Source organism: Coregonus lavaretus (assembly GCF_964263955.1).
Source record: "Coregonus lavaretus genome assembly, chromosome: 2".
NCBI classification, from domain to species: domain Eukaryota; kingdom Metazoa; phylum Chordata; class Actinopteri; order Salmoniformes; family Salmonidae; genus Coregonus; species Coregonus lavaretus.
This window is the reverse complement of record NC_139989.1, coordinates 39,121,360-39,137,488: the sequence shown is the minus strand read 5'-3', so window position 1 is coordinate 39,137,488 and position 16,129 is coordinate 39,121,360. Positions and strand designations below refer to the sequence as shown.

At 42.4% G+C, this 16,129-nt stretch overlaps 1 protein-coding gene across 1 annotated transcript in view; it reads left to right on the top strand.

Moving 5' to 3' along the window:
* LOC311105903 (ATP-citrate synthase) overlaps positions 1-16,129 on the top strand; it is a 33,151-nt gene that overhangs the window by 9,138 nt on the left and 7,884 nt on the right. The window contains exons 3-10 of the mRNA XM_084148127.1: positions 4,958-5,080; positions 7,297-7,359; positions 7,759-7,949; positions 9,198-9,277; positions 10,106-10,236; positions 14,968-15,086; positions 15,688-15,886; positions 15,996-16,113. Coding sequence (XP_084004253.1) covers positions 4,958-5,080; positions 7,297-7,359; positions 7,759-7,949; positions 9,198-9,277; positions 10,106-10,236; positions 14,968-15,086; positions 15,688-15,886; positions 15,996-16,113 — 1,024 coding nt within the window. The remainder of the gene's footprint in view (positions 1-4,957; positions 5,081-7,296; positions 7,360-7,758; positions 7,950-9,197; positions 9,278-10,105; positions 10,237-14,967; positions 15,087-15,687; positions 15,887-15,995; positions 16,114-16,129) is intronic.

The window sequence follows — 16,129 nt, the reverse complement described above, 5'->3', positions numbered from 1 at the left end:
CATTTTCGCCGTCTGCCGGTCTGTAGCTTTGTTGTCCCCAATGTCTGCTGCTTGACCTTGTTCTTATGAACCGCCGTCTTTGACATTTTTAAGGATGGAAGCAACCTGACGCTCACTGGATCACTCTGCCAGTAAAGCCAGAATTGAACCCTTCTTTTCCTCACTCAAAACTTTCCTTTTCAACTCTTTTGGCATGGTCAATAGTTATTATTCTGGCTTTACTGGCAGAGGGATACAGTGAGCGCCAGGTTGCTTACATCCTTAATTTCAAAGACGGCGATTCATAAGAACAAGGTCAAGCAGCAGACATTGGGGACAACAAAGCTACAGACCGGCAGAGGGTGAAAACGACTCTCTACTGACCGGGATGACTGCCAACTCATTCGAATGTCACTCAACAACCGTAGGATGACATCAATTGACATACAAAATGAATGGCAAACGGCAGCTGGGGTGAAGTGCACGGCGACGACTGTTCGAAACAGGCTCCTAGGGGCAGGGCTGAAGTTGTGCAAAGCTAGAAAAAAGCCCTTCATCAATGAGAAGCAAAGAAGAGCCAGGCTGAGGTTTGCAAAAGACCATAAGGATTGGACCGTAGAGGACTGGAGTAAGGTTTGCCCAACACCTGGTCGTCTAATGGTTAGACGGAGACCTGGAGAGGCCTACAAGCCACAGTGTCTCGCACCCACTGTGAAATTTGGTGGAGGATCGGTGATGATCTGGGGGTGCTTCAGCAAGGCTGGAATCGGGCAGATTTGTCTTTGTGAAGGACGCATGAATCAAGCCACGTACAAGGTTGTCCTGGAAGAACTTGCTTCCTTTTGCTCTGATATTGTTCCCAACTCTGAGGATTGGTTTTTCCAGCAGGACAATGTGCCATGCCACACAGCCAGGTCAATCAAGGTGTGGATGGAGGACCACCAGATCAAGACCCTGTCATAGCCAGCCCAATCTCCAGACCTGAACCCCATTGAAAACTTCTGGAATGTGATCAAGAGGAAGATGGATGGTCACAAGCCATCAAACAATGCCGAGCTGCTTGAATTTTTAAGCCAGGAGTGGCATAAAGTCATCCAACATCAATGTGAAAGACTGGTGGAGAGAATGCCAAGACGCATGAAAGCTGTGATTGAAAATCAGGGTTATTCCACCAAATATTGATTTCTGAACTCTTCCTAAGTTAAAACATTAGTATTGTGTTGTTTAAAAATGAACATGAACTTATTTTCCTTTGCATTATTCGAGGTGTGACAACACTGCATCTTTTTTGTTATTTTGACCAGTTGTCATTTTCTGCAAATAAATGCTCTAAATGACAATATTTTTATTTGGAATTTGGGAGAAATGTTGTCAGTAGTTTATAGAATAAAACAAAAATGTTATTTTTACCCAAACACATACCTATAAATAGTAAAACCAGAGAAACTGATAATTTTGCAGTGGTCTCTTAATTTTTTCCGCAGCTATATATATATATATATACCAGACTCGTCCTGATTTTTCTTTCTTTTTACTTTTTGGATTATGTGTGTGTTACTGCACTGCTGGAGCTAGAAACACAAGCATTTTGCTGCACCTGCGACAACATCTGCAAATCTGTGTACGCGACCAATAAACTTTGAGTTGATTTGAGGGAGGGGAGGACCAGGAAACGTACCTCCTGATCTAATTTCTAATCAAGATGGGCTTAAAATGCTGAGGATTTGAAATGTGTAATGATACCTGAAGTGAACTCGCCCATTTGTGCCACACCGTAAATATAATCGTCAGCATATAAACTCTTATTTTATTTTTTATTTTATTCATATTCTTTTTTTTTGTTGTATTTTTTCTTTTGTATTATTCTTTTTTTGGGGGGGGGGAATGGATCAGCTTAATATTGCAGATAGATTGTATCTTCTATCAATGTAATTGTCTGCATCACTTCCAATCCCCCATGTTTTTTTATTTTATATATATACTCCCCTTTATTACTTTTCAACCCCACCATCCTTTCCCTACTTGGAGTAAATTAGTGAACAACAATGCCCAGGCCTCTACTTCCGGTCTATACTTACTATCTACACCTTATGGACAGAGTTAATTTTACAATAATTCTATTATATATATATATATATATATATATATATATATATATATATATATATATATATATATATATATATATATATATATATATATATATATATATATATATATATATATATATATATATATATATATATATATATATATTTTTATAATTTTAAATTTTTTTGCTCCTGAACTTCTTCTACTCTCAACCTCTCCGATCATTTTCATGATGTCCATCCGGTTTGCTTCTATATGCCATATCTTTCTAACTGTGCTCTTTCCCAAAAGCTCCCAACATACAACCTATATACTTATTATGGACACAGTATGCTTACATTATTAGCTATCTTTGTTATTATTTGTTGTTATTTGTTATTAGTCCCATCCTTCAACTCTATTCAATACCTCCCATCTATCTCTTAACACCATCCATATAGGATTTCTATTTGCCATATATATTTCAACCGTACTGTGATGTTTTACAAAAGTTCTGAACCTTTCTATTCTCATTGCTTCTACAGATTGTGAATTAAAAATAAACATTTTTGCTAAAAGTATTATTATATTACCGGTATTGATTGATTGACTATGACTTTTCAGATCACCCAGTAATGCTATCTGCAAGGTTAGCTCCAGGTAAATATTGCAATCCTTTAGCCATTCCTGGACCTGTGTCCAAAAACAAGCTACAAATGGACAGAACCAAAACAAATGATCTAATGATTCTGTCTCTTCACAGCAAAATCTGCAGAGCTGGGAAGATTGTATCCCCCATATAAATAACATTCTATTGGTAGCAAGAATTTTATATAATAATTTAAATTGAAAGATTCTAATTTTTGAATCTGGTGTCGTTTTGCGTGTCAGTTCATAAACACTATGCCATGGGATTGATACGTCAAAGATCTCTTCCCAACTATTTTGCAATCTATATGGGACGGCTGTCAATCCTTTGGTCCTTAAGTGAAACTGATATACTTTTTTATTTATCACAGTTTTCCTTAACCAATTATGTTCTTTAATGGAAGGCCGACAGACAAGTTCCTTACTTTCTCCCCCTTCCACTTTCCTCTTCCACTTTTGCGGTAAGGCTGCAATTATTTGGTTGTAATTTTGGGTAGAGCAGACATTTCCATATGTTTTTGTTAGCTGCATGTGCGACATAACTCCACCAGTCCTACCGATGATATCATTTACAAAGATTATACCTTTTTTAAACATTCTGTCAAAAAATAAAGGTTTTTTGTCAATTAGTATATTTGAATTTAACCACAATATTTGTTGCATTATTTGTTCTGTCGTTTCTGGAGGATTAAATTGAAATTGCAACCAACTTTCTATGGCTTGTTTTAGAAATAGTGATATTTGGGAGATTATTTCCTTTTCAAATACCTGAAAGTGAGAGGTTGTAATCTGAATAAAGGGAAAAAGGCCTTTCTTGAACATTGGGTGAGACAATCTTACTAATTTGCTTGAGAACCAGTTCGGATTTAAGTATAACTTTTGTATGACTGAAGCTTTTAGTGATAGGTCTAATGCTTTAATATTTAATAATTTCTGTCTTCCGAATTCATATTCATTATATAAATATGCCCTTTTAATTTTGTCTGGCTTGCCGTTCCAAATAAAATTGAATATTTTTTTCTCATATAATTAAAAAAACTGTTCGCTAGGCGTAGGCAAGACCATAAGCAAATAGGTAAACTGGGATAATACTAAAGAGTTAATCAGGGTGATTTTTCCACAAATTGACAGGTATTTTCCTTTCCATGGTAGTAAGATCTTATCTATTTTTGCTAACTTTCTATTAAAATTTATTGAAGTGAGATCATTTATTTCCTTTGGGATATGTATTCCGAGTATATCCACATCACCATCAGACCATTTTATTGGTAAACTACATGGTAATGTAAAAATTGTATTTTTTAGTGATCCAATACGTAATATAGTACATTTGTCATAATTTGGTTGTAATCCAGAGAGGTTAGAAAATGTATCTAGATCCTCTGAGGCTGTGGAGGGATTCTAGTTGTGGATTTAAAAGAAACGTACAATGACACTTTTGTTTTTAAGCCCTTTATTTCTAATCCTCTGATATTATTATTGGATCTGATTTTAATAGCTAACATCTCGATGGCCACAATAAATAGATATGCCGATAGTGGACAACCTTGTTTCACTCCTCTTGACAGTTTAAAACTTTCTGAGAAATAGCCATTATTTACTATTTTACACCTAGGGTTACTATACATGATTTTGACCCATTTTATAAGAGATTCTCCAAAATTGAAATGCTCCAGGCATTTATATATAAACCCCAGTCGAACTTTATCAAATGCCTTTTCGAAGTCTGCTATGAATAGCAGGCCTGGTTTCCCATATTTTCCATAGTGTTCTATTGTTTCCAATACTTGCCTTATATTATCTCCAATGTATCTTCCATGTAAAAAACCTGTCTGATTAGAATGAATAATATCCGACAATACCTTTTTAATTCTATGCGCTATACATTTTGCTATGATTTTTGCATCACAACACTGAAGTGTAAGGGGCCTCCAATTTTGTAAATAGACTGGATCTTTATATTTTCCACTTGTATCCTGTTTCAGTAATAATGAGATCAGACCTTCTTCTTGAGTGTCAGATAATCTACCATTTACATAGGAGTGGTTAAAACATGCTAATAATGGTTCTCTTAGTATATCAAAAAAGGTATCCTAAACTCTTATCATAAACAACAAATTAGCAATGTGTTAATGTGAGTTCAACTACTTTATCCTGTCAAGGGTAGTCTAGTCTAAGGATGATCACTAAATCACAGTCACTTATGTCATTATCCTAGTGTTGTGATGCTAACAGTTCGATCATGTTGTCTGTTCCCTAGCGGCTGGTAGTGAAGCCAGACCAGCTGATCAAGCGGCGGGGGAAGCTGGGACTGGTAGGTGTCAACCTGGACCTGAAAGGTGTCCAAGAGTGGCTGAAGACCCGCCTCATGAGAGAGACCATGGTAAGTCATTAACCCCCCCCCCCCACACACACACACACACACACACACACACACACACACACACACACACACACACACACACACACACACACACACACACACACACTAAGTCATCCTGAAGTGGATCTTCCAAAGTACAGTACCTACAGCTAGGTTCATGCCCATTCCTGGTCATGCACATTGAAACCCATCTCCCCCTAGGCTCTTCAGTCTGCACTGTAGTGAACTCTTTCACTCTGCTCACTGTTTACTCTGTCTCTAACAGAACATTTGTTTCCACTCTGCCCTCTCTTTTCGGATATTTCTCTCTTTATCATCTCTTTCCCATGCCATGAAATAAAAATTTTTTTATGAACTCACTAACTGTAAGTCGCTAAGAGCGTCTGCTAAATGACCAAAATGTAAATGTAGTACTACCCATCCAAGTTAAGTGTGTTTGTTTTGATGTATGTTTAACTCTGCCTCCAGAGCTGCACAGATTGCTAATGTACTCTCGGTAGTCAGTCAGGCCAGTCATCCGAAACAGAGAGTCCTGCCAGTGAGTAAACAGGTTTCGGTGTAAGCCGAGCACGCTACAGTAGATCCATCACTCTGTGTGCCACATAGACGTTTGTGTGCTTCATAAACCATGGGCTAAGAGAGGGAGCGTGTGTGCGCATGTGTGTGCGTGCTTGCGTTAGAGGTAGACAACTGTGGGCTGCTGGATATATCACTGGCCAGACATTTTAGATGAAAACGTCAGTGGCTGCTGGAGACCATAAATATTAACAAATTAATTCACAGGTTTAAGATGGTGTCTATCTGGATGAAGCGTGACTGGTTATTTTGACTGGTTTGAACAGATGTTGTTGTCAATTTTAGAATCTGGATAACTTGTTATAGAATATATTTCACAATATGTTGTGTATTTTAATTGTTTAGATGTGTGGGTTGCTGTATATGGGATAGTTGGTGTGCTTGTGCAGTAGCTGGATATTGAGATTACAGAGGGTGGTACTGGGTATTATACTAGTTTGAGGTCTACAGTATGTGTTAGTTGTCTAAGTGAATGGCATTCTGTAATTGTGTATATATGTGTGTGTGTCTGGATTAGAGAGAAGAGGTGGGGCAGAGTTCAGTCACTGTGAACAATTTAGTCTGTCAGCTGGACTTTTTGTCCTCTCTCTCCTCTCTACTTTTTCTGTAAATCCTCAGCCTACCAAATCCCTCTTCCCAGAGGTTGAGATGACTCCCTGCCTGGCTATTTCCCCCACTCTTTGACGCCATAGCTTCCCTTAGTGATAGGGTGGAACCAGAATAGTTCATGTGTTTCCAGGCAAATGTGTGTGAACATGTCAGTGGTTGTTATGTATCATATCAATTGAATTGACCCCTTTTGGTCACCACTTTGTTTGTGTAAAACTTCAATCATGTTTCCTACTTTTTTTTAGCTTCTTACTCAATATATTCCTCCAACCTTTTCGTCGCTCTCCTCCTCCTTTTCCCTCATTCTCTAGGTAGCAGTGAGAGAATCAGTATGGAGATCATTTCTGTCTAAATTGGCCTCAGCCCATCTTTAATCAGACGGCCTCTTGTCTCCCCTCATCGTCCCTCCTTTATTCCGTCTCTCGGAAATGTCATCCTTCTCTCTTTCTCCCTCCTTTTTTCTGTCGGCTGACTGCTCTCCCGGGCAGTCCCTGGTTGTTTTTTATGGCTGGTGGCCTTTTAACACAGGCAGTGTGACAGCTAGCTAAATGAGCTCTCATGTTGAAGTCACCTAGGACTATACTAGACTACTGCTCTGTGTGGACGTCATCTTCTGTCAGTTTGGGCCTCCTTTTTTCAGGCTTTATCCAACTACACTTTCTTGTCCCATGGCCTGATTTATTTATTGGCTCTGTGGCCACTTTGTGGCCTTGAGCTGTGTTCATTCATACTGCTCTCCTCTGCTTTTTATAGCCTCCCTCTCCTTTTCTCTCTCTCTGCTTCTCTCCCTCTATCAGTCCTGAGGGCGTACCCGTAAACAAGTGCATTGCTGCATTATGATGGATTCTCCAGACTCGCTACAGCTGGCTCACTTCAGCTGCTCAGAGAAATAGTCATTATAGCACTGTAGTCTCCCATGGGAATTCATGATGATTTTGCCAAATGCAGCCTTTTTGCTCCGTAAGTTCTCTCTTTCTCCTCAACACAATGTGTGTTTGTGCTTCTAAATAAGTGCTGTATGTGTTTCTCAGGTGGGAAAAGCCAAGGGGATCCTGAAGAACTTCCTCATCGAGCCATTTGTAGCCCACAAGCAGGTAAACTATCGGTGCGATTTCTCTAGTCTAGCTACCTCCGAGGATTGCAGCCCAACAGGTTTTCCAACTTACTTTAATTTCATTCATGAGTAGTGTGAGGTACTGCACCGTCACTAAACAGTATGTCAAATCTCAAGGAGTGGCTTTAAAGGGATAGTTCACTAAATAAATAAATACATTTTAGTATTTTGTTCATTAGTCAACTGTTAATGCCATCCCAAACAATGATGCATGTCAGCAATCAAGTTTTCAAGATTGAGCACTTTAAGTACAGAGCAAAAACTGTGCTGAAGATAGTTTTGGAGTGAATTATCCCTTGAACAAAATGGCTTCTATGACATACAAGTCTCTGGTTGTCTATAACTGACCTGTGTGTGTGTGTGTCTCCCTATCCCTCAGGAAGAGGAGTTCTATGTGTGTATCTACGCCACACGGGAGGGAGACTACGTGTTGTTCCACCATGAAGGAGGGGTAGACGTGGGTGACGTGGACGCTAAGGCCAGTAAGCTGCTGGTAGGAGTGGATGAGAAGCTGACTGAAGACGCAGTGAAGAAACAGCTCCTGACCCATGTCGCTGCAGACAAAAAAGCGTGAGTGGCGCGAGACATACTGCATTCATTTAAAAACAGATTTCTACTTCATAAGAGAGATCATTTGCACACTAAAATAACAAGATACTAGATTAAAAGTGGGTATATTTGTGGGAGAGAACACCTCATTCATTCTGAGGTAGAGAAGTGGAGGGTTAGAGAAAGAACGTGCTGTTGTGCAAAACTAAAGCTGGCTGGCAAGCAATGGCAGCACCACACAATACAAAACACAGAGAGGGGAAAGCGATGGTGAGGTACTCTGTGATGATGCAGTAAAGCTGGAGGGAGAAGGAGGAGGGGGGTGAGTTCCATTAGACAAATGACAAACTCCCTCCGCTACGAGCTCGCCTTTCTTCGATCACCCCCTCCTTTCATCCCCCCTTAGCCTTATTCTGAGCACGTTCCTGGAGCCTGACGTTTATTTTGATGGGTATGATACAGTGACCCACCCAACTACCCCCTCCCTTCGCTCGAAACAGCTCTCTGTGACTGCAGGCAGGGCCTGGCTAGGCTCACCACGGTCTTGGCTGACATTGAGGAAGACGGCTCTGCACTGTTCACCACCCCCCCCCTCACCCTCTTCCCTCCTTTGGATCTAGGACCGGAGCGGTGGCCCTAGCCCTATCAGAACCTGTCAGTAGGAGAGGAGCTTAGTCACTGTGGGTGTGATGTGTCGGGCCTGACCCCCTCACTCCCTGAGGCCAGTGTTCTCCTGGTAGCTAGAATAGCCCTCCTGACAGACAGGAGACTGACGTGGTCACAAGGCCACAGAGCTGCCTGCACAGCTGACAGACAGGCAGGCAGGGAGAGAGGAAGAAATACCACAGCCCCCCTTCCTCCTCCCTTCAACCTTCTGGTTTGACAGGAGGAGGCGGGAGTAAATTAGATTTTTCTTTCATTGTAGCGAGGCTTACCAGCTAATTTAGAAGTGCAGTGGAAAAGAGCTGGTTCCTCCTCCAGCACTCCCTCCACCCCTCCCTCTTTCCCTCACTTATTCCTTATTAATGCTGGCTCTTGTTTTTATGGATTTAGTGCTATATAAAGGGTGTGACTCACTGTTCGAAAGGACAGTGCTATCACTAAGGGACATTCATTAGAATGAACATTCAGTTGGCAGATCTTCCACTGAACCATATTTAATTCCCTGCACATAATAAGGAAAAGAAAGGGGCTGTCTGTATTTTAGGGAAAGGTTAAGGTGTAGCTATAAAACAGTTTAACTTGTTGTCTGATTGTTTCTTCCTGCAGGGTTCTGGCCAGCTTCATTGTTGGTCTCTTCAACCTGTATGAAGACCTGTACTTCACCTACCTAGAGATCAACCCACTGGGTAGGTCCTGTCATACAATCCTACCACAACCAACACTCCTACCAACCTCCTACCACAGCCTAACCATGATGCTCTGAACAACTCCCTAATCCAGACATACACTCACAGCCTCATCATTTTGTCATAGAATTAAGAAGTTTGAGGAGAAATAAAGATCAAACGGAATCTAAAAACAATTCCATGTGGTAAAACATATAGAGGAGCAGAAGTTCATTACAATATTCTAATTCTGAGGGGGGAACTGGTTCAATAATTGATGTTCCTGCTGTTTGATGACAGCAGTGTGTTTATCAGGGTTTAATTGGTCATCAGTACCAGGTTATATGCCCCGTGGCAGATGTTTCTGTGGAGGGGAGAGGACTGGGGCTGCTGAGACCTCCCCTCCTGCTTTGATGTCTCCCCCACACCCCCTGCCTCCCCAATCTCCCCCTCCTGCAGAGAGAGTAGGGACTAGGGAGGTTAGGACGCCCCCTGGGGGCGGACATGGTCCTCTCTCATTTCCCCTGTGTTCTATTTTAGAGATCACCCCCACAGTGGCACCGCTAGAGACGAGCAGGTTTCTGTGGAAACTACACGAACGAACACACACAGTGTCACAGTGTTTATCTAAACAAAACTGTGCCGTTTCCAATCATACCTGACCCCAGAACAAATCCACTTAAGTAGGATGGAAGCAGTGAGGTACAGATGGAGAGCAGTCCTCTGTTTCAATCAGTGGAAGAAGCCAAGTGAATATCAATAAGAGGATGTGGCTCTTTGCCTTCCTGTATTTAACCCCCGGGCTAACATGCTTCTATTTGCCTCTCTCTCTCTGTTTTCTTCTCCCAGTGGTCACGAAGGATGGCGTGTTTGTGCTGGACATGGCAGCTAAGATCGATGCCACGGCTGACTACCTCTGTAAGGCCAAGTGGGGCGACGTGGAGTTCCCTCCACCCTTTGGCAGGGAGGCCTACCCTGAGGTGAGGACAATCACATGACTACTAGCCAGAGGCTGCTATGTCCATTTTGTTACATTGAAGGAACTAGAAGGATAAGGGCAGTTCCAAGGAAGTCATAAAATATTATTATAGAATCGCTTTACAAGTAATTGTGTATCATGTAAAGACCAAGGTTGGGGTCAATTCAGAAAGTAAATCCAATTCAACATTTTCCTCATTGAAAATCATGGAAGAGAATTTGAATATCAGTGTACTTCTGGAATTGAAATGGAATTGACCCCAACCCTGGTAAAAACTTTGCATATCTTTTCAAATAAGCCTCCACCTAAATTAATCATCATAAAAATCTCAGATGTACATACTACAGTTGAAGTCGGAAGTTTACATACACCTTAGCCAAATACATTTAAACTCAGTTTTTCACAATTCCTGACATTTAATCCTAGTAAAAATTCCCTGTGTTAGGTCAGTTAGGATCACCACTTTATTTTAAGAATGTGAAATGTCAGAATAATAGTATAGAGAATGATTTATTTAAGCTTTTATTACTTTCATCACATTCCCAGTGGGTCAGAAGTTTACATACACTCAATTAGTATTTGGTAGCATTGCCTTTAAATTGTTTAACTTGGGTCAAACGTTTCGGGTAGCCTTCCACAAGGTTCCCACAATAAATTGGGTGAATTTTGGCCAATTCCTCCTGACAGAGCTGGTGTAACTGAGTCACGTTTGTAGGCCTCCTTGCTCGCACATGCTTTTTCAGTTCTGCCCACAAATGTTCTATAGGATTGAGGTCAGGGCTTTGTGATGGCCACTCCAATACCTTGACTTTGTTGTCCTTAAGCCATTTTGCCACAACTTTGGAAGTATGCTTGGGGTCATTGTCAATTTGGAAGACCCATTTGCGACCAAGCTTTAACTTCCTGACTGATGTCTTGAGAAGTTGCTTCAATATATCCACATAATTTTCCTTCCTCATGATGTCATCTATTTTGTGAAGTGCACCAGTCCCTCCTGCAGCAAAGCACCCCCACAGCATGATGCTGCCACCCCTGTGCTTCACGGTTGGGATGGTGTTCTTCGGCTTGCAAGCTTTCCCCTTTTTCCTCCAAACATATCGATGTCTCCCGAGTGGCGCAGTGGTCTAAGGCACTGCATCGCAGTGCTAGCTGTGCCACTAGAGATCCTGGTTCGAATCCAGGCTCTGTCGTAGCCGGCCGCAACCGGGAGACCAATGGGGCGGCACACAATTGGCCCAGCGTCGTCTAGGGTAGGGGAGGGAATGGCCGGCAGGGAGGTAGCTCAGTTGGTAGAGCATGGCGTTTGCAACGCCAGGGTTGTGGGTTCGTTTCCAACGGGGGGCCAGTATAAAAAAATAAAAAATAATAATGTATGCACTAACTGTAAGTCGCTCTGGATAAGAGCGTCTGCTAAATAATGTAAATGTAAATGTCATTATGGCCAAACAGTTCTATTTTTGTTTCATCAGACCAGAGGACATTTCTCCAAAAAGTACGATCTTTGTCCCCATCTGCAGTTATAAACCGTAGTCTGGCTTTTTTATGGCGGTTTTGGAGCAGTGGCTTCTTCCTTGCTGAGCGGCCTTTCAGGTTATGTCGATATAGGACTTGTTTTACTGTGGATATACAGTGAGGGGAAAAAAGTATTTGATCCCCTGCTGATTTTGTACGTTTGCCCACTGACAAAGAAATGATCAGTCTATAATTTTAATGGTAGGTTTATTTGAACAGTGAGAGACAGAATAACAACAACAAAATCCAGAAAAATGCATGTCAAAAATGTTATAAATTGATTTGCATTTTAATGAGGGAATTAAGTATTTCACCCCCTCTCAATCAGAAAGATTTCTGGCTCCCAGGTGTCTTTTATACAGGTAACGAGCTGAGATTAGGAGCACACTCTTAAAGGGAGTGCTCCTAATCTCAGTTTGTTACCTGTATAAAAGACACCTGTCCACAGAAGCAATCAATCAATCAGATTCCAAACTCTCCACCATGGCCATGACCAAAGAGCTCTCCAAGGATGTCAGGGACAAGATTGTAGACCTACACAAGGCTGGAATGGGCTACAAGACCATCGCCAAGCAGCTTGGTGAGACGGTGACAACAGTTGGTGCGATTATTCGCAAATGGAAGAAACACAAAAGAACTGTCAATCTCCCTCGGCCTGGGGCTCCATGCAAGATCTCACCTCGTGGAGTTGCAATGATCATGAGAACAGTAAGGAATCAGCCCAGAACTACATGGGAGGATCTTGTCAATGATCTCAAGGCAGCTGGGACCATAGTCACCAAGAAAACAATTGGTATCACACTATGCCGTGAAGGACTGAAATCCTGCAGCGCCCGCAAGGTCCCCCTGCTCAAGAAAGCACATATACTGGCCCGTCTGAAGTTTGCCAATGAACATCTGAATGATTCAGAGGAGAACTGGGTGAAAGTGTTGTGGTCAGATGAGACCAAAATGGAGCTCTTTGACATCAAATCAACTCGCCGTGTTTGGAGGAGGAGGAATGCTGCCCATGACCCCAAGAACACCATCCCCACCGTCAAACATGGAGGTGGACACATTATGCTTTGGGGGTGTTTTTCTGCTAAGGGGACAGGACAGCTTCACTGCATTAAAGGGACGATGGACGGGGCCATGTACTGTCAAATCTTGGGTGTGAACCTCCTTCCCTCAGCCAGGGCATTGAAAATGGGTCGTGGATGGGTATTCCAGCATGACAATGACCCAAAACACATGGCCAAGGCAACAAAGGAGTGGCTCAAGAAGAAGCACATTAAGGTCCTGGAGTGGCCTAGCCAGTCTCCAGACCTTAATCCCATAGAAAATCTGTGGAGGGAGCTGAAGGTTCGAGTTGCCAAACGTCAGCCTCGAAACCTTAATGACTTGGAGAAGATCTGCAAAGAGGAGTGGGACAAAATCCCTCCTGAGATGTGTGCAAACCTGGTGGCCAACTACAAGAAACGTCTGACCTCTGTGATTGCCAACAAGAGTTTTGCTACCAAGTACTAAGTCATGTTTTGCAGAGGGGTCAAATACTTATTTCCCTCATTAAAATGCAAATCAATTTATAACATTTTTGACATGCGTTTTTCTGGATTTTTGTTTTGTTATGCTGTCTCTCACTGTTCAAATAAACATACCATTAAAATTATAGACTGATCATGTCTTTGTCAGTGGGCAAATGTACAAAATCAGCAGGGGATCAAATACTTTTTTCCCTCACTGTAGATACTTTTGTGCCTGTTTCCTCAAGCATCTTCACAAGGTCCTTTGCTGCTGTTCTGGGATTGATTTGCACTTTTCGCACCAAAGTACATTCATCTCTAGGAGACAGAACGCGTCTCCTTCCTGAGCGGTATGACGGCTGCATGGTCCCATGGTGTTTATACTTGCGTACTATTGTTTGTACAGATGAACGTGGTACCTTCAGGCGTTTGGAAATTGCTCTCAAGGATGAACCAGACTTGTGGAGGTCTACACATTTTTTTTGAGGTCTTGGCTGATTTCTTTTGATTTTCCCATGATGTCAAGCAAAGAGGCACTGAGTTTGAAGGTAGGCCTTGAAATACATCCACAGGTCCACCGCCAATTGACTCAAATGATTCCCACTGGAATTGTGATACAGTGAATTATAAGTGAAATAATCTGTCTGTAAACAATTGTTGGAAAAATTACTTGTGTCATGCACAAAGTAGATGTCCTAACCGATTTGCCAAAACTATAGTTTGTTAACAAGACATTTGTGGAGTGGTTGAAAAACAAGTTTTAATGACTCCAACCTAAGTGTATGTAAACTTCCGACTTCAACTGTATATCTGTTTCCTCATTAGTTTTTATTTTGCTGACTAGATGCACACCCGTACAGTGATAAAGATTTCAGTTCCTTCCTGTTTATTGACGACACATGACTATTTTATGAGTCCTCTGGCTGTCCCAGCTATGGAGAGGGATGTTGATCTGGAAAGGGACTGGGGGAGTGACTAGAACAGAGATTAATCAGCCTTGACTCATACTGAGTTATTACCTTATCTCCATGGCGATACCATAGCACACCCCAGTAGCGACGGTCGTCAGGGTGGAGGGCTACAGGGACAACAGAGATGTAGTGACCTCATTAGATGTTATTATTCTACGCTTAGATATTCTGTCATCTGTCTCCATTTCTATGTCCCAGTCTAGATTTGAAATGTTAGACCAGTGTTTTTGTCTTTTATTGTTGATTTTAATTGGCTTGTGTTTTGATAGTTGTTTTTGGCAGTATGGTTAATGGTTCTCTGTGTGTGTGTGTGGTTCTGGCTGGTCTGAGCTGCTTTGAGACAGAGGGTCTATCTGGGTGCTGTAGGCACCTTACGGGCCCGTTTTTAATTGGGCTGCTGTCAGTCTGGGGGGGAGCCACGGGACCAGCGGGGGCCTTTGATTGGGTGTGTCCCCAGCTGTGTCCCTCGCTGTCACAAACAACCAGCTCTGATTGGCAGCAGGCTGTTTTAATCTGAGGAGAAATACTGATATTTTAAAGTGTGGACCTGGGCTACCAAAGATGTATCAATGTTAATGCATGTTTATCCTCTGTCATTGAACCAGGGCCAAATGAGTTTGAAAGGGAACAGCATGAGTGGATCATTACAGCCTAATTGATGTCTGGCCTGGTTACTGCTGCAATCAGGAAACCCTACACTACCACTACCACTGCACCTTCAGCTAACCTTTCCTTTGGCTCTTGCAGGAGGCCTACATTGCAGACCTGGATGCCAAGAGTGGTGCCAGTCTCAAACTCACCCTGCTCAACCCCCGCGGAAGAATCTGGACCATGGTGGCAGGAGGAGGGGCTTCCGTCGTCTACAGGTAGAGTCACCAATCACAATTATCTCAATCTCAGCCATGTGTCTTCAACAATGTTACTAATAACATGTTTGGAGTTTCTCTCAATACTCCCATATTCTTTCATTGGGGTGTTGCTAATGGCCCTGTTAGCTTAGTTTCTGACTGGCTCCTAAGCTACGCTACCTCGGTTGTAATTGGGTTTAGCATTAGGAGAGTGCACCAGCTAGTGATGCAACAATCAGATTGATGGCGAGGCAGCAGCTGAGACCAGACGCTGCTGCTCATTCAGCAGAGGGCTAAATGAGATCCTCTAACGATGCCATCTTAACGAGAGTCTGGAGGAATCTGTCAGGGGCATGAGGTGTAACGTACACACAGCTTGCTGTGACTGAATGCTTCTGTGGATTGGAGTAGTGTCTGTTTGTATAGATTGTTTTAACAGTGTTTACAGACTGGGAGAGAGAGAGACTGTTGGTTGATGTAATGAAACTTTCACAATGGCAATGCACTACTAGACTGAATGTACAGTATACTGTAGATGTTTCCTTGAGGTGATTGTGTGTGTATTGTCCGTGCACCCCTGTGGTTGTGTGTTTTATCAAATGAGATCCCTCCTACACAGTGACACCATCTGTGACCTGGGCGGGGTTGACGAGCTGGCCAATTACGGGGAGTATTCAGGAGCACCTAGCGAACAGCAGACCTATGACTATGCCAAGACCATCCTGTCCCTGATGACCCGCGAGAAACACCCCGACGGAAAAGTCCTGATCATCGGAGGAAGCATTGCAAACTTCACTAACGTTGCAGCCACATTTAAGGTAGAAATAAAAATGGATCCACAGAGCTGAACACAATGTCTGAAGCAATTGTGATTTAGTTTCCCCTAGGGTTAGGCTACTCTGAGATCCTCTCTTATCTCTGTTCCAGGGCATTGTCAGGGCCATCAGGGACTACCAGGGCCCCATAAAGGAGCATGAGATCACCATATTTGTCCGCCGTGGGGGCCCAAATTACCAGGAAGGCCTCAGAGTCATGGGTGAAGTGGGTGAGTAACTCCAAAA